General features: G+C 30.4%; 1 protein-coding gene across 3 annotated transcripts; it reads left to right on the forward strand.

Moving 5' to 3' along the window:
• Nucleotides 1–670: 670 nt before the first annotated feature.
• On the forward strand, nucleotides 671–27,935 carry LOC126839879 (guanine nucleotide-binding protein G(I)/G(S)/G(T) subunit beta-1). 3 transcript variants are annotated; one of them, XR_007685987.1, is made up of 10 exons: nucleotides 671–986; nucleotides 16,824–16,925; nucleotides 22,692–22,837; nucleotides 22,911–23,081; nucleotides 23,160–23,282; nucleotides 23,361–23,490; nucleotides 23,556–23,627; nucleotides 23,748–23,964; nucleotides 25,291–25,485; nucleotides 27,718–27,935. XR_007685987.1 is itself a non-coding variant. In XM_050575305.1 (10 exons), the coding sequence occupies exons 3-10, from the start codon at nucleotides 16,869–16,871 to the stop codon at nucleotides 25,395–25,397; spliced, it is 1,023 nt and encodes a 340-aa protein (XP_050431262.1). In that variant the 5' UTR covers nucleotides 671–865; nucleotides 941–986; nucleotides 16,824–16,868; the 3' UTR covers nucleotides 25,398–27,054. The 3 variants fall into 3 exon arrangements, 2 of the variants coding, with proteins under 2 accessions (XP_050431262.1, XP_050431263.1); XM_050575305.1 differs by lacking the exon at nucleotides 27,718–27,935 and having other exon boundaries at nucleotides 671–865; nucleotides 941–986; nucleotides 25,291–27,054; XM_050575306.1 differs by lacking the exons at nucleotides 671–986; nucleotides 27,718–27,935 and adding an exon at nucleotides 8,953–9,377 and having other exon boundaries at nucleotides 25,291–27,054.

Here is a 27,935-nt window from a genome sequence, read left to right on the forward strand (position 1 = left end):
TTTTACACGTTTTAGTGTCTCCTGTACAATTGGGTTTTAGCACATAGGTGGTATTTTTCGCGACAACGACGATATGTCGTCTGTATTAGGTACCCTTAAATTATGTACATAATATAACGTAGTCCACGAGCATATTATGAAATAAAAAAATGGACGCAACAAATACACAGTCAATATAGGTTTGCGTCCAAAATTTTGTTATCGTAAAACTATAGAGTGTGGTCTATGTATGTACCTATATTTAATATATTATATAATTGGTATTACTCAAAAGTGGCCACGGAGAACCATTGCGCGGTATTCAAATGTCCCGCCAAAAGCGCGACTCAAATAATGACGTCACCGTGTCGTTGTAGATGTATTATTCTATACCTATTTTTCATTGAATTAAATAACAATATAATATATTTATAACGCTGCGGTGCAATAACGAGAATATTAGTTTCAGTGTCTACTTCGTTGACACATATTTGTTGTAAACGCTAAGGAAATATATTTTTTTAATACGAAAATGATATTTTTACTAATATTATAATATTTTTTTTTTATTCCAAGGCAAATGATGACGTCAACCGGCTAGCTCGCGATGCAGATGGCTCGTTGTGGTCGTGAAGGGGAAGGGGGAACGGCGGTCCGCGCCATGAAGAGTTCTTTACGGAAGCCGCACCCAATTTTTATCACTCCAACCGCGTATCAATTTGTAGTTTTTTTTTATTATTATTAATTCAATATAGAAAATCAAATCGAAAGTTATTTAGGAAAATTATTCCGTTTATGATGTTAGATAGGGTGTCCTCTTAGCTGAACCGAGTAATATAGCGTCAAAGGTTGTGCGGTTATTGTTCGACCAGTGCTATCGAATCGAGTGCGTTGTGCCGAGTGTAAAATCTCTCATAATATTTTGTTAGTGTTGTGTGAATAACGTGAATGTGCTTTACAGATACTTTGGGTACCCGGCCGGACTGAAGTCATTTAATACGGATAGGGTAAGTTTGTTCACTAATAGTTTACGATGATTTCCAGTGATGTAACATGTTTAGTACGCGCTAAGCGTGTATACCTTGTAGTTGATAAGAAAGACTGACTTTTAGGCACCATAAGACATACATATTATTATTTTGTTAGCAACAAGAATATTGTAAATCAGTTAGCTTTGTTTGTATGATTTTTAAATTCTGTAAAGATGATAGTCAATTGAACGACATTACAGTACTAATATATTTTTAACATCGCTAGGCTCATATTACGATCAATGATGCATATAATATTAATATACCAAGGTAATATCGATGGCTGAATTTAAAACATTTAAGTTATAAATGATTAATTGTGAAAGAAAGCAGTTTTAAGTTTTTTCATTACGTTAGCTTACAATACTGAACGCATTTTTTTACATTTTCTATCAGTTAAAATTTGATCTACTATATTTACCAGGTTTTTTAAGAAAAAAAAACAATCATCCTTGTTTTTTAAGTATGGGTTAATGCTATTTTATTAAAAAAAAAAAGATCACCAATGAGTTAATGTAGATGCTAATGTGCTGACTGCTACAGTCATCTCGCGCAGCATATCTTTTCGTAATTGCACAACAGTAATTCCCGAAATTCAAGTAGCTTTAATTTTTGAAAAATAGGAGTCCGCTAATTTTTTACTTCAGATTCGCATTAAAAAAAACTATAATTTTGTAAAACAGAAACCGCTAAAGTTAACTTATTCTTTACTCTTAATAATCAGATTTTACAATTAAACTTATTTTAGACAAATAAGTACTTGCAAGATTTTTTTCTATTGAGCCATATAGTTAATTTTCCTATCGTACGATTAATTGTTAAAGTCTCCCTTTTTTATACGTTAGGAAAACAATTTTTTTTTTAATTGATTGAACTTTTAGGACAAATTATTAAGTATGATACTGAATTATTTATTATTATAAAACTAATGATTAGATAGTATACAAGTGTATATGTTAAAATAATATTATTGAATTTGAATGGAATGGTATAATTAAAAATTTAAAACATCAGCTATTTAACAGTCTAAAAGTGTAACAGAAAAATATATACCATTTGATATTATGGAAAACAATCGCCTGATTGGAGTCTGGATGGATTCTAAAAATACGTTAATTTGTAATTTTAATATGATGGATGTGTTAATCCTAAATAATCATTTTTGGAGTTATACAATTGCGAATTTGGGCGACAATTTGATTCGTCTTTGTATTCTATTATCATATTCTGTAAATTCAAAACATTTCTTATAATAACTATATTATAATTAGTACAATATCATTATTCTAATAATTTTATTGACGTGGTAATTTTGTTAAGGTTTTATTTTTTCTTAATCATTGTAATATATTGAACTGTGCATTTGTACCTGAATAACATTATTTATATTATTATTGTTTGCTTTCATACCTCCAAATGTCGAAGCTAGATACTAATCCTCAAAAAAGTATTTATTTTATGAGCTTTGGAACATCTACCCAAATCTGTAAACTATAAAACTGACTTTTAAATGAATCTCGTGTCACTAACGTTCTGCACAAGAATCTAGTTATTTTGGTATTGAATTTGAATATTAGAATTTGCGTTCATTTTACATTAAATATATCGTCTTTTTTTATAACTGTATGTATTTTATTTTGTTCCATCTTCGTCATTTAATTCAAAGAGCTTGTTAATAATATAAATTAGTAGTATCCATGTTAATTAAAAAAAATATATATACATTTTTTGGTTAAAGTAATTATTAGACGACAACAAAAGTTTTCTATTATGTAAAAATGATAAAATATTTAGTGCATTATGTTTATTATCAATTCCTAGTTACCGGAATGTTTACAAAATAAGTATAGCGTGACAATTTTAAGTAATCAGCGAAATAGTAATTAGATTGCTCTTTAAATTACTTTTTTACTCTTAAGAGTTGCATTGTGTTTGACTAAAAATTTGTTTTAATTGAAGTTCCTTTATTTTTCAAAATTGTCACTGGAGTTAACTGTTAAGGTATTATGATATTTACTACCAAAGTGATAATTTAAAATTTGTCAAATAGCTATTGCAAATGTCTTAGTCGGAAAATTATAGGCACATATATCACTTAGGTCTTAAAATTTATTAGTAAAAAATAAATAAAAAAGTTTTATTTATTTATTTTATTTTTTTACTTTTTAGTCCTATTAAAGATATTTAATCATTGCTGAATAGATTACTAAATTAATTTTGGAAGATTTGGAAAAAAATGAAATTTTAGTGAAATGACCCCCACATTTGACCCTGTGTAGGGCGACCTGGATGTCCGAGTCCCAATATGATTACAGAATATTGTATTGTCATCTAAGATGAGTGTCTGTGCCAAGTTTCAGCCCTATACGACATCGGGAAGTGGGTTAAATTAATTTTGCAAGATTTGAAAAATACCCGTACACACATACGTACGTACGTGTTAGCGAGCTAAAGATAAGCATGTAAAAAGGATAGAGCATTTAGACATTTTCTTGAATTGCAGATAAATTACTTTCAATAAAATATAATTAAATTATCATCGAAGTAACTTATAAAGTAACTTGTAACTTAAGCTAAGCTATTCCACAATATTGAATACATTTATATCAGGAAAGCAAGTCTACAACTATGTGACTTTTTTCCGGCTGGCCTGGCTGTGTGCTTTTTATTTAGACTGTGAAGATTTGATAGTTTGATTTTGAAATTAGCAATTTTGTGATTAATGGAGTATCTGAATAATTTGTATTACTTTTTTGAAGATAAATTATTAACTTAAATAATAACCAATAATTTTCTCATTGCTTTAAAATTTAATTGATATTTTTTTTGTTTTTTTGCTACGTAAAACATATTTGTTCAGTATTTGTTTATATATAATATGTCTACTATATGTTTAGGATGTTTAATATGTTTTACTTCATGTTGAAGCTCGACTTATGAGTTCAAAATAAGTAAAAAAAAAAAAAAAACTGAAACTGTTTGAGGTTTCTATATGAATCCCTTTGTCTTCCTTTAGGAGCTTTGCCCTTCAAAAGCCCAGGTCTTCATATCTTTTTTGGACGTAAAAACCCTTCTTTATCTTAATTATAATTTTTATTATCTAATATAGTAATCAAAAATTTACAAAAAAAACAAAAGTACCTAATGTTGTACTTAATACTTTGTAAATATATTAGATATTACAAATATAATTATTAATAAACATATATATATATATATATATATATATAAATAATATATAATAGTAAATAAAAATAGAAAGAATTCAATATGTTACAATTGCAATTTATAATCACTTTTAATGTATTCTTTTAATATGTCTTCTAAATTTATGCTACCTTCTATATCTATTATAGTCAAAATAGGTAATTGATCTTGCACTATCTAACTATGCAGCCCATTTTATTCTGTGTGTAACGTTCGCAAGTCGCAGAGCTTACTGATATTGTAAGTGCTAGTTTTGTAAGGTTAAATAAATTTAGATAAACTTCATAGATTACTACTTGTATATGTTACACATGTATATATTTATATTCTAAACATTTATGGATAACCTTATTTTATATTAAATTTTACATTTTTCGGGGAGGCTATGTCTACTTTTTGGGGGAGACTAATGCTAGGGGGCCCCCCTTTTGCACCTATGTTTCCTAGTATACTCCGAAATACTTCTCAACAGATTATCATAATTAGACAGTTATTTCTAAGTATTACCAAATTTCTAAAAATTAACACAGATTTTCAAAAGTTCTAAAGACTGTTGAAGATTGATATTTGCAAAAAAAAAAAACTGCTCAAATCAATTTCACTTAGCTTTTCATCAAAGTTAAAAATATTGTATTACATAAATGAAAAGTTTAATTATTTAATACTTTGACGTAATGATACGTCAATTTCCAAACACATTTTTCCTAGTGCTTCAGCGGTTAACGGGAACGGAATAGGCTAATTATCAAGAGGCAAAGGATAGGTTAATTTTGACAAAAATTGATTTAGTAGCTATTTAAAATATGCCGACTAATTTTAAGGTGAAATAATATTAAGTTTATTCTAGTTAATATACAAGTTTAAAAGTTATTTTTCTCAGAGTTATGGTGAAAGTTTGATAAAAAATGACTTAAGTAAAAGTAATTTTCTGGCGTATTTATTGAATGGATTTCAATTTTTTATTTTAGTGCGAAGCTTACTAATTTCTCTATGGGGGCTAAAAAGACGAGTTAGAAAATTAGTTAGATTTATTAAAAAAAGTAAAAGTATAAATGCTTATAATACAATTCTAAAAACAAAAATAAAAAATCGGCCTTTTAGTACCTATAGATAAGATGTTAAACTTCAAAACAAAAAAAAAAAAATGTTGAATTCGTTTCAGTAGTTAGTAGCCACTTCAGAAAGTGATTTCGCGTTTTAGTCTTTATTTGTATAAAATTTGACGCATTACGTTCCCCTAATGTAAGAAATATACTTAACAAATAAAGACAATAGCAACTGTGTAAAAACTTGTTTGGAGTACTGCTTAATCGCCCACGGTGTTACTACCTACGTATAATATTATAATAATGTGGAAAAGCGATTAAATAATATACCCATCAGTCCACATTCAAATCATTTATTTCTAACCGGAACCGTCGGCTGTCATTCGTATATCAAACAATATCATAGTATATTGTGTGTATGTCTTCCCTTATCGGTACTGTTACTTGTAAGCCGACAAAAAACCTTAACGTCATTATTCATACATGATAGCAAATAAATGTAAGCGTAAAAAAAGTGTACTGACTATAAAAATACTAAATCGGCCGAAACGTAAAGTATTACTATCAGGGTTCAAAAAACCAACCCGGTCGTATTTTTAATGGATTTATTGGGTTTTACCGTTTTTTTCCTTTTTCAACGCATACTTCATTGATATTACGTTATGGATCTTTTATATTTAAGTAATGTTACAATACATTTTTTTAATGATTTTGCTTATATTATATTGAAAATGATATCATCATCATGACATAATGCAAACTTAACAGGCCTTGAAGGCCCAATGCTGCTATCATAAGATGATGATTCCCAAACGAATTAACTGTCCATTTAATTGATACATTTATTAACGCGAAATTAATTTTAATATCATATGTTTAATCAAAAAAATCTTTTTATTTAAACTTATTTTTATGATTATGTTTATGATAATATACATTTCAATTTTTTTCACTAATTTATTGCAAAGTGCAAAATATCAATTGTTATTAAAAACTACTCAAAATAAGAACTGTTTAAATGACTCATTAAAAAATTGTGTTAAAATACTTTTTATACATTTAAAATAAGAAAATAAAAAAAAACATTTCTGAACCGATTTTAATTAAAAACAAAACATATTTTAAGTACGTATTTTTTTAAAAATTTTAAAGAGGATGTATTACGATAAATTTGTATATAAAAAAAACGATTGTACAGATCTGTTTGTATAGATTTTTGAGTAATTTTGGGGATAAACCATTTAGTAGTTGTTATTCATAATTGTCTTAGTAACACATTCACAGCTATTTAAAAATATGTGTTGTTCAGGAAAAGTTAAAAAACCCTTATAATTTATCAAAAACCCATCAAAATTATTATATTCTATGATAGTGGATTTTTTCACTCTAAAACCATCTAGGACCAGTCAAACCGTTTATGTTAGAAAAATATTTTAAAAACGTAATTATAGCGACTGCGTGATAATGCGATAAAAACCAAATGAATTACCGATAAAATATTCTCGTAATGAATGGATTTGCTTTTAAGTTTATGCTTACAGCTAAGAATTAAGATTTTGTAAAGAATTGACTGCACCGAACCATTATAATAAAATATAGCGGTGTAGCGTCCCTTTTAAATAAAAATATACTGTTCTTATCCCCAATAACAATATAGCCATGGCTGTACTATTTTTACATTTGTGAAAATATATAAATTCAACGTTTAGTCATTGACGACGTATTACAACGTTGTGTGTCAATGGTAACGTTATGCGGCGTGTTCTCCAGCCTCCCGGTTCCACCGGCGGCGCGGCGTTGTTCCGGCCGCCAGGTCGGTGGCGGTAGGTTTCCCCGTAATCAGGATAGCGCCGCCACCGGTCCACCGTTCAATGGTTTTTGTTAATGGTGGGGAGTCCGATCAATCTAAAAGCTCATGCGTGTTGCGCACGTCAAGACGGGCTTGAATCGGGAGCAGCGCCGGCAGCCGGCGGCTTTTTTTGTATTGCTCCACAGCCGCCAGCCGCTCGCAAACCGACAGCGCGCACTCTGGCCGCCGTCGCCGAGTTTAATTTCATTGAGCTCGGGAGTTTTTCGCACATAGGTAATATTACTATCGCTCAACATTTTTATCGACAACGAAGTTACGCTTGACTAAAAAACATTTTGTGCACGATACGCCTATGTTGATATTGTTAAAGTTGGTGACATGTGCAATATGCATGCGGTCAACAAAGTTGATTTGTAATATGGTATAATTTTTGTAAACGAATATTAAATATAATGAATGGGTAGTAAAAACTATAAACAACAAAAGCCAGCATAGTGGGTGGGAGAGAGGGGGGGGGACACAACATATTATTAGGGTCGGAGAGGTCATAAGTCTTCAGAACTATTAGAGAACATCTGAGAGTGATATAATTACTTTAAAATAAACGCTTCGATGCAAAACTGTAGATATGGTCCAAAATATTAAATATAAATAGCTTTATAGACATTAAATGTGTTCATAATATTGTGTTATTTAATTTATTCCCTCAATAATAACCGTGACTACAATTTTTTTTTTTTTGCTTTTTTTTAATGGTAACGTATGTGCAGTTGTTTTTCATAGAAAATATACAAGTATAAATTTCAAAACACAGTACAAAGAACACGTGTTATTGTTAATAGAAATCACTTAAAAAAAAATTCATACCAAATTATAAAATTTTGCGAAACGTGTAGTGGAAACGTAGTAATATTAGGTATATATTAACAATATTAACCTTTATTATAATATTATAATATTAACCTTGTATTAAATTAAAAAATATGTATTTAAAGACAAATTGACGGCGAGAATTGTTGTTCTTATGTTGAAAGAAATTTAATTATCAAGGAATATTATGGGATTACAAATTGTATTTCTTATTTAGACTTTTGTCTATTAATGAGCTAAATGTTTCCATCGAATTCATATATTTTATTTAATAATTTATCACTGCCAATTGCGAAATAATTCCTTTTTTTTAATAAATTTGGTTGTTAAACCTAATATAATATTTGCTTTGTTTATAATATAAAAAATAATAATATCTAGTTTTAAAACATCATATTTCAATATTTGGCAAAAATAGTGGACCACTATAAACATGTAAATAAAATCACTTTTTGTATTATTATTTAAAAAAACGATGCTGCCACGACAAAAATTAAAGACGATTTTTGTAAGAAATTTAACACGTCCAACTTATAAAAAGTAAAAAAAAACGTAAAGTTCAATTCTCAAAGTATCAATAAGTGACACTCATACCGACAGGTTGGTATACTATTTACCATTCTAATACATAAATCACAAGTAACAAGTTTACTTTGCTTAAATATAATATTGAAAGGGGGGGGGGCGGCGGCGGGGTCGTCCATCGCCATATCACCCAGATAAGCCACTGTTTGGAAATATTATCAAAAAAAAAGACTTATGGACGAAATTGTGCGGTTTCTCCGACTAACCACATCGTGATAATTATTTTGATCGAGTAAATTCGAGTCGGTACACAGTATCCGTCGTGTGTACACGGATCGCAGAGCGCCCTTAACCGGGACGGGGAAGAGGGGGTGAGAAAAGGAGATGGCGTGAGCATGATCGGCGCGACGGAAACCTCTCCTAAAGCCCTAGCGTGTTGCGATGGAACTTTATGTCCTAGCGCGTCAGGCAGTCAGTACGGTGTTGGGCGTGGTTCGCAGTGGAATGAATGCAGCGTACAAACGATAATAGTAATAGTATTAATATTTAACGTTTCCTGGCTTTCGACATTTTCTTTGGGATACATTTTATTGTTTCGCCGTTGTTGTTGTCGATTGCTCGCACATCGTACATTCCATCAAGTAAACCGCGTTGCCGTATAATTTGTATCTTTCATTTTGATATTCACTTCGGCCCCATAATGCTAAACGCGGTTGGCGACGCGTTACCGGCACCCACGAGATAAGAAGCTAGCTGTCCGAGGATTACTGTTTTTTTTGCGATGGCTTCACTTTTGTCCTGCGACCGATAATACAAAAAGCCCCAGCGAATATCCGCTTCCAATCGCCGCCCCCACGTTCGACGGTTACATTCATGTCTTGACCTTAAAACGTTTGGCGTAATCCTGAGGTGAGTGATGGAATCTATATGCATCTATCCATATATTATAGTTGTGTTTCAAACGTAGTGTGTAGACTGGTAACGCTATAGTCGAGTGTATTATTACAGTGAAACCTTTACCCCTCGATAATGGAGATACGCGTGTCTCGATACCAGACGCCGGATATCCCTCAATAGCGGACACGCATTTGAATTACCCACCGGGTTTCCGTTGTAGAAAGGTTTCGCTGTATTGTACACTTGTATATTATACTGTTTTACATATTGCTTTAATGTACTGTAGTTCACAAACAGAGTCGCCAAAAAAAACAACCTTCGTTCAAGCCAAGCAAATTTTTGGTATTTAAACCCAAAAATATGGGTTTATCAAGTTTATATGCAACTTAACTGGGATAGACTTTTACCCCGGGTTGTTGCTAACTGATAGTTAAACGATATATTGATCAGTGTAGGACAGAACAACGCGGTAATTTAAATAAAAACAGTTCTGTATTGTAATTAAAAAAAATTAACTGTGTTAAATATAATTTTTAACTAAATCGGTTAAAAAAATTACTGAAATGGCTTAGAACTGCAAAACGTTTTTAGTTTTTACTCGATTTGCAATAATAGATTGGACGGTTGATAGTTTTTTTTATTGAACTTAGTTTAAACTTTAACGATGCGGACCTCTTGTAACAATATTCTAATAGTCAATTTTGTTATTGTAGTCTTTATTCTGGTATAATATCCACCAATAACTCCTCACGCTAAATAAGGGGAAATAAAGCTATAGTTTTTGGCTAAAGATAACACACAATTATTTTATATCACAATTATGTATAATATTAATATTAAGATATTGTTTCATACAAGTCAATGTCATAATATTAACAAATGAAAATATTATTCTATGCATTATTTTCTACTACATTTTACTATAGAATAGTATTTAAAAATGTTCGTATGTAGTTTGGTTAAAAATAATAGTTTCTTCATCTCCGTAAGAGGTAATTTTACAAGCGGGTCGGTTATTCTAGTCCTTATCTTTCCACTCCTTTTTCCTTTTTTCCACTTCTACCTTCTATGATGAAATCCTCGCCTACTTTCCTTGTCGTTTCATTCCTATGTCATCTCGGTGTTTTATACCTTCTATATTACTTTATTGTCTATCCTTCTCACTATGTATCCATTTCTGACGTATCCTCTGCCGTTGATTAAAAACCATATCTTGTATACCTACTCATTTTGTAATTCTATTCAATTTCCTTATAACACACATCTTTATGTATATTTACTATATATATGTTGTATATGTTCAATCTAATTTCCGCTACTTTTATTCTTCAAATATTTATGTTTAAATTATATTTGTTCGTATATATTATTAAAAATATTATAAAATGTTGTGTAGTTTAGGCAATTTAAACATTTTTTCCATTCTCTAAAATGTTTCAACATTTGATTTGTATAGAACGGCTATTGACACTTGATTGTTTTAAGGATTCATTATTTACAAAAAAGAGATGGCAAATAGTACAAAGTTGACAGATAGATTCATCATTATTTACGGTCTTTGTAAAATTTCCCATATTTGAAATAATGTTTCGACTTTTCATTGCGTCGTCACGATATGTTATAGCGATAGTTATTGTTCGTCGAATTGTGTATAATATCTATTAATCAACATGGCATATATAATGTACAATTTAATTCGACAACACTGATCTATATTTTGTCATGCATTATTGTAGCATATTTCAACGAATATCGTTTCCGATGAATACGTCGTTAAATGAAAAATCGACACAATAGTCTCGGTTTGAGGCAAATGTTTAAATACGAGTTGAATAATATTTTGTTCTCTGCTTATGCGGTAATCTCAACAATCAATACATTTCGATTTATAACTATAATATTAAAATATCAGAGCAATAACCTTAGTTGTAAAAAGAAATCCCGACCCAGTTAAGTTTGTACGAGTATGTATGTAAAAAGTTGTATTGTTCTAATTTCTATCCGTCTATTATACCATTACCCAATAGAACCATTTTGGGTAAATGCTAAAGTTTTGCAAGGTTTAAGCAAAAAAACAAACCCCGCTGGGTTTTCTGGGTTTGGGGTTTTTCTACCAACTCTAGATAGATTGTACATTGTAGACAATATGTAAAATGTATATATTATACTGTGCCTCTTACTCTCTTCTTGGGGTATGATGTATCGGTAAAAAGTAGAGAGCGTGGAAAACGCCGGTCATGAGTTTCGCTTTAAAGAGAAGATAGAAAAACTGTCATATTATACGTCCAACTGCCACAAAACAAATTTCTTCTTTAGTTAATCCTAGATTTCCCTAGAGTTCTGACAGCGCTGTATTATAGATTTCACTAAAAAAATTAACCATAGCAACTGGAATATTAAAGTGTTTTGAGACTAAAGAGTTGGCGAAATAAAACCCAAATCCAAAAATACCTAGTTGGTTTTTGTTTTGTTTGGTTGGAGCCGATCAAATGTTTGGTTCTTACCAAAAAAAACCGGGGTATCGGCAACTCAGCTCTATATTGAGCACTAAATAGATGTTTTCAGACATATCTGGTCGTTTGGTAACACATTTTGTGTTATCATTTATCTACACACTCTTTGCATTTCGGTCGTCCTCGTCTCGTTTGACGACAGTATAGGTGCTGTTGGTGTCATCATTCATTGTTGGTGTCAAAGGTGTTGTCGAACGGGGGAACTATGTCGCTGGCGTAGGCGCCCGGAGAGAACGGCGGTCGCCAAGGCAACACCCGCGCCCCACCAGTATCGTTGACCTTTGGCGTGCGTCTTTTCTGCTTGATATTGTGAAAAGGAAGAGATGAGACCATTGACCACTGTATTATGTATACAAGATAGTGTACAAGATATACAACGAACCACCGCCGTGCTGGTATTACGTTGGTAACTGATGCAAAAGTGCTATATTATGTAAAGGCATTCATCGTGTAACACACACTGGCGTTAAATAATATTTTAGTACCGCGTACGTTGTCTGGTTTTCAATTTAACATTCAATTCGACACGCTAACAGTATAGTAATATAATATATTAAAAAAACCAACGTTAATATATTATTATACGGCTATATAATAATAGTCAGTCATGCTCGGACCTAAAAGTTAAATTAAGGAGCTTTGGCCTATAGTTGAAAAAAATTAAACCCATTTTTTTTTTTGTAAAGCCCCCCTCAAATATTTGGTATTTACCCAAAAATATGGGTTTGCAGTTGACTACTAGGTCAGGGGCTCATTTACTGCCAATTCTCTTAAAGTAAATAACCGTCATCGGCCATCGATAAATTATTTCAACAGATATGACTTAAAATAAAATGGATTTTTATTTTTCTATAACGAAAAACAACACGGCGAATATTGGGAACGTTTTCGAATTTTAAAAACTCTTCAAGCTTCCACAAATGTTGGGGAAAATAATCTCCCCTAAAACCTTCCCTCTGTGCGTCGATATCATATTTTTTATTTTTTAAATATTCAATTACAGTACTAGAACCACAAGATAATTATTTTTACTAGTCTGGCTCAGATTATCCTAGCCCTCCCGCAATATAGTAATTTAAAGATCATGTTAGTAACTAGCCCACAGATTTGTAAGTCAGTTTATATGTTCGTGATAACAGTATTAAAACAATAGACTTAAGTATTCCATGTAAAATTAACATCACATTTAGACCATGTCTCAAATTCTCAATATTTATTCAAAATACTTAAAAAAGTGTAATATTTTTTTTTTGTGCATTTGGCATAATTTTATTTTTAAAGTAGGTATGCGAATGATAAATAACAGTAGAACTGTCCCATAATTTGGCCTGAAGCACTTAGAAATAGAGATAGAGAAAAGAGATAGTTTTTTAATGATAGTATAACAATTAGTACAAATGTAAAATTTAGTTTGCGACCATTTATTTTTAAAATGTTGTCGGTAGTTTATTATATAGTTATTATAATATTTTTGAATTTTCAAACAATAAATTTACCTTTTTATCCACCTCCAATAGTTTCGAAAACTATTAAAAAATTCACTTTCTTTTATGTGTAGTTTGATGATAGCATAAACGACGAGATATACTTTATTTTGTTTTATTTTGATAGTATGACAAGGGAAACGTTTATAACATTATGATACTAATATACTGCGAAATTTGAATTATAATTTAAAATTATCCACAATAAAATGTTACTATCATAACACTGTAAAACACGATTTTGGAACAGTAACCTCCAATGTTGTTAACAATTTACAAAACAAAAATCTTGTTTTCCAACTTTACATTGTGTTTAAAAAATACTACAATTTTTACAATAATTATTCTGAGTTCAGCAAATAAAATAAAATAAAAACCACATTTGAAATAACTTTTAGTACATTTTCAAATGTACAGAACACTTTGGAAATACCATAAAACGTTGTTTTTACATTTTGGAGGTGATATAAAAAACATTAGACTTAATAGAAAAATTCTGAAACCCGATTCGGATTATAAAGTATTTTGGTCTTGTTCTAGAAAGAAAATCAAATTTTGTTGTACTGTATAATATAAACAATGTATTTTATTTATTTGGAATACTTGAATTACGTTTAAAAAGTTGTAGTTGAAAGAAGAAAATAAATACACAGTTTCAAAACGGAAATCTCTCTTATCTAGTTAAATGGTTCATTGGTTTTTACTCAAAAATTGTGTAATATCTTATATATCTATACCATACCAGAATAGGTTACATACCTATTCTGGTATGGTATGCAGACGTTCGTTAACATTATAATTTATTATTATTTTGTATGTATACATTATTTACTTTTTTTTTGACAATTTGTTTCACATAAATGTCAGTTAGGTTTTGGTTTTTTGGCGCTTAATGGGTTCTCAACAAAATAACCATTTTTTTTTTTTTTTTTGAGGCTTATGTTGTTTAATATATCTATATTATAATATACTGTGCATGGGACACATGGAAGAAATGCCGGCCGGCAAACTGAGCATATTATACAGAACACGCGACTCGATGTTTCGTGTTATCGATCGGCGGTCGCACGCTTGCGCCGTACCTCCAACTCCAGAATGCGTGCGTTAATCATGCACCGCGGCTTACACTTTCGCCTCCCCCTCGTTTTTATTACCATGTGTACATAATATTTTATATAATATACGTAGAAATGTATACTATGTGCTGTTTTTTTCGTAGTGTTTAATATTATAAATATCCTCGTTCGGTCCCGTGACATCAAATTAGATACAGGGTGATTTTTGTACTGTCCACAGAACACTAGTATACTTTAGTTAAACAATGTTTCTAAAATACTGTATTATTGATACGGGTGAATGTGTATTAAATGTCTACAAAATACATGATATAATATACGCACTTTTATTACAAATATAAAAGTATCAAAATAATATGGTCTATATTTTTTTTAAGACTTTAAAAAAAATACATACCTCTGTTTTTTTTAAATTTTAAGATTTATTGTAGTAAAAACCGGTCTTTTATTTATAAAATCATAAAAATGGCACAACATTGACATTAAATGTGTTAACAACAACAACAAAAAAAAAAAAATAATGCTACATTTAAGTTAAGTTGAATACCAAATTTGTGTTACTTATGACACTAATTTCTTGTTTTCATTGCATAACAAGTCACAAATTCTTCTCACTCCAAGTCTACCACTTACAATGCTAATAACGGCTATTAAATAACTTAGTGTAATAGAGCTTGCAATACGTTGAATATTCTAAAATAGTATTATCTATCGAAAACTTAATTATTGAAATATGAGTTGCTATTTGAAAACTAAAAGTAGGTGTCGAGTATTTGTGGAGAGGAGTGCAAAACATATTATGGAGTAATATGGTATTTTCTACACAGAAAAGTTATTCAACATTTTGTTGAAGTAGGTAGTTTTTGAGTAAAAATACCCTGTATGTATGCACACATAATAATGTAATATTTTTTGATTATTATTTTAATGTACCTTCGGTCTTCGCAGTGACTTGGGTTTCATGACTATATAGTACGTGTGCACGAATCGTCCACAGGGATATATTGCTTACCGCAGAGTCATATTACCATGTAATACTATTAACATTTGGGACACTTGGGAATTGGCAAGAATATAATATTGTAAAACATCCACATTATATCATAATATTATACACAACAAAAATGTTATATATGGTCTCTGGTGACTACGTTTTTTTGTCCATTAAAAATCAAAATTCGTGCGTGATTAAATGTCAAACATTTTTTTTGCTAACTATGTAATTAAGAGACAAATATTTTGATATATAATGTATACAATTGTTATAACTTATAATTCTATTAGTTGTTATAGTCTCTATTCATGCCACTAAAGACTAGTTTTATAGTTAAAACTTTTGAGAAGAGGGTATGTGTTGTGTTTGTATTGGTGGTTATTTTACTACGATTGTTAAAAAAATCTATAACATAGATATTTTATTTCATAGCGACAGTATTAAAAGGTTGTATGTACCTTAGGTTACATACTCGATTACAATTAGAGCCAAAATTACATACTATATTATGTTCTATAGTGCATACAAATGATTAATAATAACACAAAATGCAGCGTATAAACTTGAAAGCACAAACATATAACTATTTCTAAGGTTATTTTCTAAAGTATTTTTCTTGAAAATTAGTTATACTATTGTTGTATAATATATTACTATGACATTAGTAATGGTATTGAACAGTAATTGACTACGCAGTAACGATTGTGTGAATTGAAATTGTGCATTTTACCTAACGAACCAAACGAGTTGTATTGTTTTTTTTTTGAAATCAAAAAGGGTTTTTTTTTAACTTATTTGGAAAGCGAGTAACTTTTTTAAGTTTTGACATTCACATGTCTATAAGTAAAATTCCTATTAAAAACCAGACGTGGAATGATGAACTCGTTTGTAATTGACGTCACGTATGCACGCTGTGTCCCCTCTCTGACCCATTAACATGTCTGCTGGAATGTATTCATAGACCTTATGGACTATTGGCGGAAGTTAATTTTGCTTGCAGTTAGCGTTTCCCTTCCTCTTATTTCAATTGCTAGTGATAATAATAATATTATATTAAAAAATCACATTGGTTCTCAAACGTTATAAACGCAGAGAAATTCAGTAAAAATAGACCTATACAGCTGCTGTCTATTGACATTATTGGTAGATTTTTGTCCGCTAGTAATAACTAGCACGTCCAATAACATTTCCCCGTTTATGTTATGTTTTATTCCATTTTTTATTTCATAAGTGTAAAACGGTCTATGTATGACAAATAATATAGAATCATCTTATTTTTTTAAAAACGTTATCGTCGTTGTTTACTACTCAACATTAGGCCAGCAGTCAATTATATTACATTTTTAGATAGACAATAATAATAATAATAGCAACATGTTTTTTGTTTTCAGCATTTGTGTCGGTTGAGACCGAGGTGGAGGTCCTAGCCTTACACAATGAATGAATTGGACTCATTGAGACAAGAGGCTGAAACGCTAAAAAATGCCATACGAGTAAGTACGATCTATTATTTTTCCACGGTTCTATTCTATATGATGTCGTATTATATATGCCTAAAACTGAAGAATTGCTTATTATACCTACTATTATTATTATTATTATATTTAGTATTTGTTAGCTCGTGTGGTACCACAGAGCATAACAATACGGTTTCTCATTTAAAATGCATGCACGTGTGTAAAATCTTATCTTATCTTCTACTATTCTACATATTATACAACAAATTGTTGTACAGTCTAAACAATAGCTCTGGAAATATATTTTATAATTTGTATACTTAGTAAGTAGTTAGTACTTATCGGTAAACACTATACATTATTTCCAATAATATTTTATTACAATATTATACAATCTTCCATAATAATTATTAACTTTTTGTTTTGTCAGTAATCAGTTGGACAGAGTATAACGAATAACATATTTGAAAATAAATCGAATAACGTGTTGTTGAAATTAAAAATATATACATTTTAATTGATAATTTTCCAATAATATTATACACATTTTGTTTTTAACTGCTTCTATAAAACATAACTACTTAACTTAAATCGGTAAAATTACAAATAATATTAAATGTACTCGAAAAAACACAAAATTCATTTTATTACCTATAACAATATTTATTCAAACAAATGCAATTCGAATAATCTATTATTTTTGCTTATTTAGTTCAAAAACTATTCGAATGATGTCCAACTCCAGTAGTTTTTTAGCCCACTTAAAAAAATATGTTACTTGCGGTTTTTTTTACTAAAAAGTGACAATGGTCCTTCTTGACCAAAATAAAAAAAAATACCAATACGATAGTATTGGGTGTTATATTTTGATACACTTTATTTGAATTTTGAATGTTTTTTGTAATGGTTCAATTTATAACAGTCTCAATTGAAAGATCAGATTTGCCTTTCATGTTTTTTTTCCTGAATCTATTTCCTAACCGGTCGGATTTTTTTTTTATTCAGCCCGAGCCGGTTCAGGACAGCCTTCTCTTGATCCTTACATTGTATTAAAGGATTTATTTGTTTTGCATGGATCTAGATAAAACTGCTTTACTTTTTTAATAAAAATAAATTTAGTCTAAACACAATTTTGTGTTAACATTTTTTGGGTTTTATTGCCAACTTTCGAGTGTAAAGGTACTAACAACAAGGTACTAAAATTCAGGTTTTATAATAATAATCGTTAAACATTGTAACTCATTTTATTGTTGTTCTACAATAACATGTAAGACTGTATTAAAATTAGACGGACTTGAATGGAGGTTTTGATTTGGATGTTATAATGTATTTTTTTAAATTAAATACTTATATAAGACTATGACGTATCATTATTTTTCTAAAGATTTTCGATGAACAATAATATTCTTCTTGTTAAATTATATTTAAACGTTTTGACACGTGTGGTAGGCAGTGTGTTTGTTGGCCGGAGATCTTTTAAAAAGTATTTTGGTCATGCCATTGGCTTCGTGCGGTAGTTACTATAAAAATAATTTCGATTAATGTTAAGTTTAAGATATACGTCCTTCGGTCAAATAGTATACGGGAATGATCAGAACTGTCGATTTTACTTACTCTATGATGACGCCACGTCGCATCATAGTAAAAACTCGAAAACCCTTTTATTATTATATTTTTTACAATCTTACACCGAGCGTGTTGTAAAATGAACTACTCTAAAAACAATGCGGCGTATAAACAAATCAACGACTTTTATATGTGGCAATATTTGTGTTTAATGAGTAATCATAATAATGATGTCACAGAGATAACAATTTTTTTCAACACATTTCCGTTTTTTTTCCTACTTTAGACCGCTTGAAGAAGATTGATTTTCGATAAAACTGTTTATTGATTTGATGAGTAGTACTTTTGTCCGTCTTTAGTTTGCGTACTTTTTACAAATAAATGGTAGTTAAGTTTGGCCAGTCATATGCTTTCTTAACATCTTTCTTTCAAGTCCATTACAATATTTGTAATGCTCGCGTGATTCTTTTTCGATTTTTGCCCCTCTGACTGTTTATTAACATTGACTCTGTTTATAACATTCATCAATTCGCTAGAAACAGTATAAATAACTCGCACACAACAAAATTATTATCTGCCGAAGCTTTTGTATTCGTAGCACATATTATTATGTATATACATATTTACGTGTTGCGCGCACGTCAGGGTTCTTGTTCCCTCGTTTGTCTTCACCTCCGTCGTCAGGGTTTGTATATAAGTGCGCACAAGTCGTCCCCTCACATATTATATCATATACATCATATTATATCCACGCATAGTGAGCGAGTAAGATAGTGGCGGAAATGTAGAGAGCACTTGCAGGAGATAAATTTAAGGGTTTACATATTATGGACTAAAATACAAAACAAAACCTTGAGATATTTATTATCACACCATAATATATTGCAGTTTATACATTTTGGCCATAATGTACTCGCAACATTTTTCGAATTATGACATGGGATTTATTTTAATTTTATGTAAATGTACATTTTGTTGTGTGTTTACACTGGACAGGGAAGAGGCTGTCTACGGGAGCCTACGTTTCTCTGGGTTACTCCCTTCCGCCATTCGCTCTTGCCATCGTCGCACGACAAGGACAGCGAACGAGTTGCCCGCCGGATAGCCAATTGAAGAGCTGCGACCGTGACGCTAAAGCCGGCCGGCCGGCAGTGCCGTTTCCACTCTCCTCTCGGCCGGCCGCGTCGGCGGGTGGGTTTGTCGTCCCTTTCGCTTCACCGCGGGCCGCCCCGTGCGCGTTCGGGGTTCCACGTCACCGTCGTCGTTGCACGCCGGCCGCCACCGCCGCTCCCGACCATCTCGCGCGCACCCGTTCACCGATCAATATGGCCGGTCGCCGTTGACGCGCGCGGTTGCGCCGCCTTCGTTCGGCTTGCCACGAAGGATCGTTCACACCGGCTAATAATTTCGCTCACCGTTTGCTATGTGTGGGGGCCCTACGCGCGTTCCCAAACGCCACAGTTGTGTTGTGCTTATATTATGTACCCGCTGCATAATACTGTAACGGACCTACTTGTCTAGGTGAAATATGACCGTTACAATACTAATACTATTATTTTCGTTGGGCGTTTTACCGCCGAAACTTGCGTTGCACTCAACAATGTTTTCGTTCTATTCCGTTCCGATTTTGCTTAATAAGTTTTCAAATTTCAGCAGTTGACAAAAAAAAAAAAAGCGAAACCCAAAAAATATTTGGCGTTTACCCAATAATATGGGTTTTATTTGGTTACCTAAAATATAACTTAGCCAAGACATCATGTTTTCTGAAAAAAAAAGACTAGTGTTTTTTCATCTCGCCAGTCATTAAGGAGTTTGGTAGAAGCATATAACTTGTAACTGTTTATAACACGTACTTACTTGGTTTGAAAACGGTTAAATATTAGCTCAAATAGGTGTAAGGATAATGCTCGTGAGGCCAAAACTCGGCAATAAAATCCGATTTTATAAAAACAATATATAGTCTCCCCCCCCCCAAAAAAAAATGTATGTTGTTCGCGCCTATGTTGTGTATTTTATAGACTTTACGTTATAAGGTTTAATGTTCAAACTAATTTTTTTGTCAAATTAAAATTAGGATTTAACAAGATTTCAGTAATTTGTTAGTATTGAGTATTGGCTATTTTATTATCATATTAAGCCACGTGAGAAAACAAATTGAGACTTAATAAAAGTTTCAACAGTATTATTGTTAATGTAGTCTCTTTTTCATGTCGAAATTATAATTTTGTTTTTAAATATGGTTATGACTTAAATTGAAATCGTCACGGAAACGCCCTTTCGTTAATTTGTTGGAACGTTAGCTTCTAAACTTAACCCAATTCGTTGTAACGAATTGTTATTTAAAATAATTTATTCATTAGTTATATTACATTGTTTATTTCGAAAAACTATTTACTCACAATTTACGTTATTGTTTATTATCTCTAGGAATTAATTGTTATTTTATTTTTAAAGTTATTTAAAATTATTTATAAAAAGTACTAAAAGGAAGGATAAGCTCTGACTTTTTTTTGACAAATCTATTTTTTATTTTAAATATTAAGTATCTATTAAGTTGACATTAAATCGTCTGTGCAATGAGACATTTTTCTTTTATTGGCTTACTATTTAAATGATTTACGAATGTTCGTCTGTTTTTTTTTACCGTGCGATCTTAAATAATTATTTACTTGTACCACGAAAAAAAAAGCATAATTGAAACTTCAACTTACACAATCGGTTACCGACATTAATGACTGAATGAATTCAGGTTAAAGAAGTTCATTATTTTTTTGTTTATTTTGGCTTCGGTGCGTAGCTGAGAAGTCATTGTTTTTACAATGATGTGTTTTTATTTATTTTTTGTGTCTGGACCCACGATATTTTTTAAACCGCTGCACCTATTTCTTTGTGTTGCAATTCTATAAATCGGAAATCGCACATGAAAGGTACATTATTGAGCCAATAATTTAAAAAGTTCACCCTTTCTTCCTCCCCTTCAAAATCGAGAAAAACACCCCAAAAATGTACATATTCAGTACTACGCACTACATTATTCTCATTAAGTACAATGCTTTTTTTTATCGATATTTGTATTTCTACCGTTATAGATTCGCATCGAAGCGTTTGTATAAAAGTTATTTTATCACATTCGGTTGTAATAATTAATTTATACATGTAACCTCCCCCCCCCAATACTATCTATCTTCACTATGCCTCGACCCTACTGTACTGACGTTTTTTTTATTTATCACTTATAATTTAATTAGTAAATCATTTTTTACAACAAGTAAATTAGAGCTATCAAGAGAACTATATTTGGTTATAAAGTATATATTTTAAGCACCACAATTACCTATTCTGGAAATAATATTTTTGTTCGTTGTTAATAAAAAGTTACTATATTACTACTTAATACTTTTTTCTCTCGTCCTAATTGGTTAAATAACAAATGTCTGAACAGTATAACTCTTTACCAGGTACCTACTGCAGTAGGTTTTTTACTGCGGATGGCCAACGCTTTTTAAAGTTTTCATTTAAAAGAATTTTCTGTTGCAGATATTTCGATAAAGAAAACTTTTTTACATAATGTATAATGATTGAATATATATATATATAAATGATATGAATACTGAGAAATCTTTGTTATCGGGTTTCATCTACTAACTTTTTATATTTTTTTTTGCTGATAATTATTTGTTAGTACAATTTTATTCGTTTCTTTTGAAATTTAAAAAAACCATCCAGTTCAAACAATGTAATATAAAAATTACTATTACTTTCTGTCTGAATAATTTGTTTAGAATTTTATATTAAACAGTTTCGTGAAAATTAAATTAGTAAAACAATTTCAAAGGAGGCGAATTAAAAATAAAATATTGATGTCATTAGAGTTGTCTTAACAGGAAATAATTGTACACTTAGTTAAGAAAAATCACAAAAATTAAATTTGGCTATTATTAGTTTATCTGTTGGAGACTCTAGTCTCTTGTTGATTATTAAAAGATAACACTGACCCATTAAGTATATTTGTTAAAAACATACTTAAAAATACATTTTAGTTTAGTATCCACAAATTAATTACATCAGTAGGTGGTTTTACTTTTTTCCTTAGCTTATAAATTTGTAATTTATATTTAGTTTTACTTTAGCCAATTTTATTTTGCAATCCTAAACTGATATAATTAACAAGGTGTTAGCATTTAAAATATGATTTTAGTTGAATTTTGACACATAAAAACTTGAATGTATTTTTAGGATGCAAGAAAAGCAGCTTGCGACACAAGCTTGTCACAAGCCACTACCAGCATGGAACCGGTCGGCCGAATACAAATGCGAACGAGGCGCACACTCCGTGGACATCTTGCCAAAATATATGCCATGCACTGGGGATCTGACTCTAGGTAAATGAAATCGCCCTAAAATAAAGTTAAAATTGTGTTTTATTTAACATTGTGTTTTTGTTAATATTTTCAGAAACTTAGTATCAGCCTCACAAGACGGCAAGCTCATTGTATGGGACAGTTATACGACAAATAAAGTGCACGCCATACCTCTTAGGTCGAGTTGGGTGATGACGTGTGCTTACGCCCCATCAGGAAGTTTTGTTGCTTGTGGTGGCTTAGATAACATATGTTCAATTTATAGGTACGTTTTAATGAACGATTAATAAATTACCGTCCGGCGAGATTTTGACAAATTCCAATAACAAATGTTGTGTTTTAGTTTAAAAACAAGAGAAGGTAATGTTAGAGTAAGCCGAGAACTGCCAGGGCACACAGGTTACTTATCATGTTGTAGATTCCTCGACGACAACCAAATCGTCACCAGTTCCGGAGATATGTCGTGGTATGAACATGATTATTTTTTAACAATAATTGATCAATGAGAACTGTTAATTCATTTAAAACTCGTTTGGAAATTTAGTGCATTATGGGACATTGAAACCGGCCAACAGTGTTCATCGTTCATCGGACACACTGGCGACGTCATGTCACTCTCAATGTCACCAGATATGAGAACATTCGTATCAGGAGCTTGTGACGCTTCAGCTAAAGTATGATATTGCCGAGAGAAATGTTATTATTCTATTCATATAATTTTGAACATTGTAATTTTCAGTTGTGGGACGTTCGAGATGGAACATGCAAACAAACGTTCCCCGGACACGAATCTGATATCAATGCCGTTACAGTAAATATATATATATACTTATTTATTAAAAATTATTCAATTTTCAGATCTCGCTCTAGCTTTATATTTAAAGTATTTATAGGTAGTAGTTAGTAATTATTTTTTATAATTTTTTTTTAGTTTTTCCCGAATGGTTATGCTTTTGCTACTGGCTCAGACGATGCTACCTGTCGTTTGTTCGACATACGGTCCGATCAAGAGTTGGCCATGTACTCACACGACAACATTATATGCGGTATAACGTCTGTGTCGTTTTCAAAATCGGGACGTTTATTGTTGGCCGGTTATGATGATTTTAACTGCAACGTTTGGGATTCCATGAAAGCTGAACGAGCTGGTCAGTATAATTATGTCTTAATAACTGTATATTTACAAATAGTAATAATTATATAGGTATGTCAACGTTTTTTATTACAAGTTTCATTGTGATTTTTCAATGGGTAATTTTGTAACATACCCTCCGTAAATTTCCAATTGAAATTCTTTCTTACTGGATAACCAACCAATCTAAACAAGATATGTATAAATTAGTAATACATTAATTAAAATGCAAAAACTCGTAACATACCTCTTTCTGTGTTGTAATGGGAAATGGTAAAACTGTTCTAGTGTCCGTTTCAACGTTACCTTTCCTCATAACAGCTTTTTTTTTTATTGCCTCGAGTTTCTGATTTCGTATACTATCGAGTATATTTTTTAAAAGACATTGTTAATTACTTAAATTATCATTTTTTACTCACTTGCATTCCTCTAATATCCATCCCCACTTTACTGGCCATTCGTCAAAAGCTTTCTTTTCCTGTGTGCATCGGCTTCTAAAATTTTCATCTGCGCTTACTGATACATTTGGTCTAGCCATTTTTATAATAACATCCTGTGTTTAAACTACAAATATTTTTAATAGTTGTTTGTTTACACTTCCTGGAAACTAAGCAATAATATATTGTGTGTATAAAATTATTTGGTTCTGGATAATTAAAATTTCACGATTTTTAAGTGTAATTTATAATTGTATTATTAATCTTTTTAGTTGACGTAACAATTTTTTTAAAAATTCAAAATTATCATAATTAAAAAAAAAAAATATTGCAAACCTCTGTAAAAACAATAGCCTCTCTCAGCTCCACATCGAAGCTAAAATCGTTAGTGTCATTCAATTATTTGTTTGATTTTTTTGTTAAAAATAAAAAAAACCAACATTTTGTTGATAAGAACATTTTTATATTATATAAATTATCGTAAAAATTTGGTAGCATTTATTAACAGCATCTCTATTTAATTAGTTACATTAAATCCCGCTATAATAAATTCTTTAATTTTAAACAAGCTAAATTATAATAATTTGCTGTCTCCCTTTTTTTTTTACATAATACATTTTAATTGTTAAGTAATAATTAAGTTTTTTTTATAAATCGCCAAAGGCAATTTTGATTTCAAAAATTTAAAAATCGTTATAAATAAAAATTAAAAGAGTACATTGGAGTTAATATTTATATACAAAACGTTGAGGTTCTACTTCCAGCCCCACAAATTAACAAAAATAACTTTTATTTTGTATTGTGTATAATTTGTAATAGCAAGAAACCGCTATTGACTTGGTATATAAATAACGTTGTAGTATAATTTTTAATAATTTAAATTGATCAAACTACGTTATTTTCAGGTATTTTGGCTGGCCACGATAACCGCGTCAGCTGCTTGGGTGTTACCGAAGACGGTATGGCTGTGGCTACAGGTTCTTGGGACAGCTTCTTGCGTATTTGGAACTGAGCCGGCGCCCTGATGAGACCTAGGAAATCAGCGCCAGACGGTCCCTAAATTTTCACAGCAAAACTATACTCAAAAGCTAAAAAAAAATGTAATATTGTTATTACACTTAAAACCTATCTACAAATCCAAAATAATATGTTTAAGGCAGAGTTCAAAATTTGTAATTATTTCCCAACGGGGGACCACTCAAGTAAAAAGTTACTTTTTCTGGTTTTATTAAAAACAACGAGTTATGCATATTCAGGTTACAATAAAACAAAAAAAAACACCCGACTTGAAGGTCTTCCGTTTGTGCATTTCGGGACGAGTGTCCGCCCGCTGTTTAGGTGCTCAAAATAATAATAAAAAACATATTATATACTGTGGCAACACACATAACTGACCTATCTATCAAAACATAGCATTTACAACTTACGATAACAACAAAATTATAATATATATATAAATTAAAATTACGAATATTTATTATTAAGTCGTAAAACTAGAATAGATCAGTATTTAAAATTTTGAAAACGCTAAAAAATATATACATTATTCCTTAAAGGTTTCCATTTTTTTTTTTAACGAGTGTTCATTTAAGTATATGGTAAAAATAAAAATAATCTTATAACGTTACTGTGTAAATATTTAGCTTACTTACGATAATGTGTATAATACTAACATTTAGTTTATAGAATTTAAAAAAAAATTATAATCGGAACCGTGTGCATTTTTTTTTTTTTAACAAATATAAACTATATACATTTATTTTCACTAAAGTATTAAGATTGTCGTCTATAAGGGTATTGGTTTAAAAAAAAAAATAAATCGGGCGCAATTCTAATGACAAGTCAACCACTAAAGGTTATCACGATATTTTTTGTCGTAACGCTTTATCTTGTTTATTATAAATTATTTTAAATGTAAAAACGCGAGGTTGAATATTATTGGAATAAACTTCTTTAAAAAATTGCCATACCTACGACTTTATAACACCACGGACGGCCTTCATGAGGGTTGTTGCTGATTGTACGCAAAACTAATTTTTATAGGTGTCGTTTTTTCTTTTTATTATAACATTATAATTATTATACTAATAATAATAATAATAATAATAATTTTTTTTTGTATTCTAACGCACATATATATACACATTTTTATATTATAATACCAATTTTTTTTAAAGCGTTTATACAAAAACACGCTTGTATTGTTTTGAAAAACTGTCAAGCGTTCATGATTTAGCGTTAATTTCAAACTATTTATAATAGTAATTTCGATATTATTGTAATTTATTTATAATATATATATATATATATATATTACCGCCAAGCGTAGAACTTGATAAAAAACAGTAAGCGATGCCAAAGTACATCGCCGTTTGAACGTCCACCACAAATTTGTAATCGATTAACAGCGAGTCTCTTAAAATAGTTCACCGTTTATTAAAAAAAAAAATTTACTGTATAAATTTCGAAATGTTCAATTTCTAAACGGTTGCTTAAGTATATTTTTTTCTTATACAAAAAAAAAACCTTTTAATTGTAATTCATAATATCATTCCGTCTGTTTTCTAAGAAAACTTACTGCGGAAAAATATACTCGTAAATGAATTTATTTATATTTTTTACAGTGTCAGATTGTTAGAAGTGATTGGCAATATATATATATATATATATATATATATAAAAAAAACATTTTACCTGACTTGTTGCATTACAAAATGTATACAAACAATATCGTTATGGTTAACGTACGCGCTCTGATTTTCACCGTATTATTTTGGCGTTTCATTGTAATTTATGATCGACTAGGAATTATTTAAACTCACTGTGGACGTGGTCAAGTCTTACTCAGAAATATTTTACGCTTACATTAAGTGCGAAAGTCTTGGCGATGATTTTGACTGCAGCGTAATGCGTTGACTGCGGGGTTTAATTATTTGTCAACGCCTGGACAACGATTTCCGGCTGATCTGCCAAAGTCGTATTATAACAATTTGTAAATTTAAAAAAAAAATAATTGAAGCGTAACAAAAGCGTCAAACATACTTTTAATTCGCTAAATATTACTAACAACATTAGTTATATTATGTATTTGTGTTTGTATATGTATACATAACAGCGCTACATAATGTTACATGTTATTGTATATTTTCATTTATAATACAGAAAATAGTGTACAAAATATCAAACCTAAGATAACAACTTTTTTTTTTTGCTTAACCCGAATATTTTTGTAAACATTTTAATACGATCAACGTACTTAGAAAATCTTGTAGATTATCAATAATTATAATTATTTTTATTTTGTGTGTAATTTTTTGATTTTTTTTTTTTAGTGTGTGTTGCTGAACGTTTATGAATTTTTTCTATAGTACATATTATATTTTATAATTAAAAAAAAAAATTAAAATTATCAATAGGATTATAAATTTACCATCTAATTATTATCGTGTAAATATAAAATAGTAACGACATACTTTACAATTATTATTATTATAATTATAATTTTATTTCGTTAACAGTTTAATACAATGACGTCACACACTGTGTATTA

The sequence above is a fragment of the Adelges cooleyi genome, unplaced genomic scaffold (assembly GCF_023614345.1).
Source record: "Adelges cooleyi isolate 19-005CV unplaced genomic scaffold, UGA_ACOO_1.1 ACOO_flye_CR_arks_rails_tigmint_CR_PRNA_31, whole genome shotgun sequence".
Taxonomy (NCBI): Eukaryota; Metazoa; Arthropoda; class Insecta; order Hemiptera; family Adelgidae; genus Adelges; species Adelges cooleyi.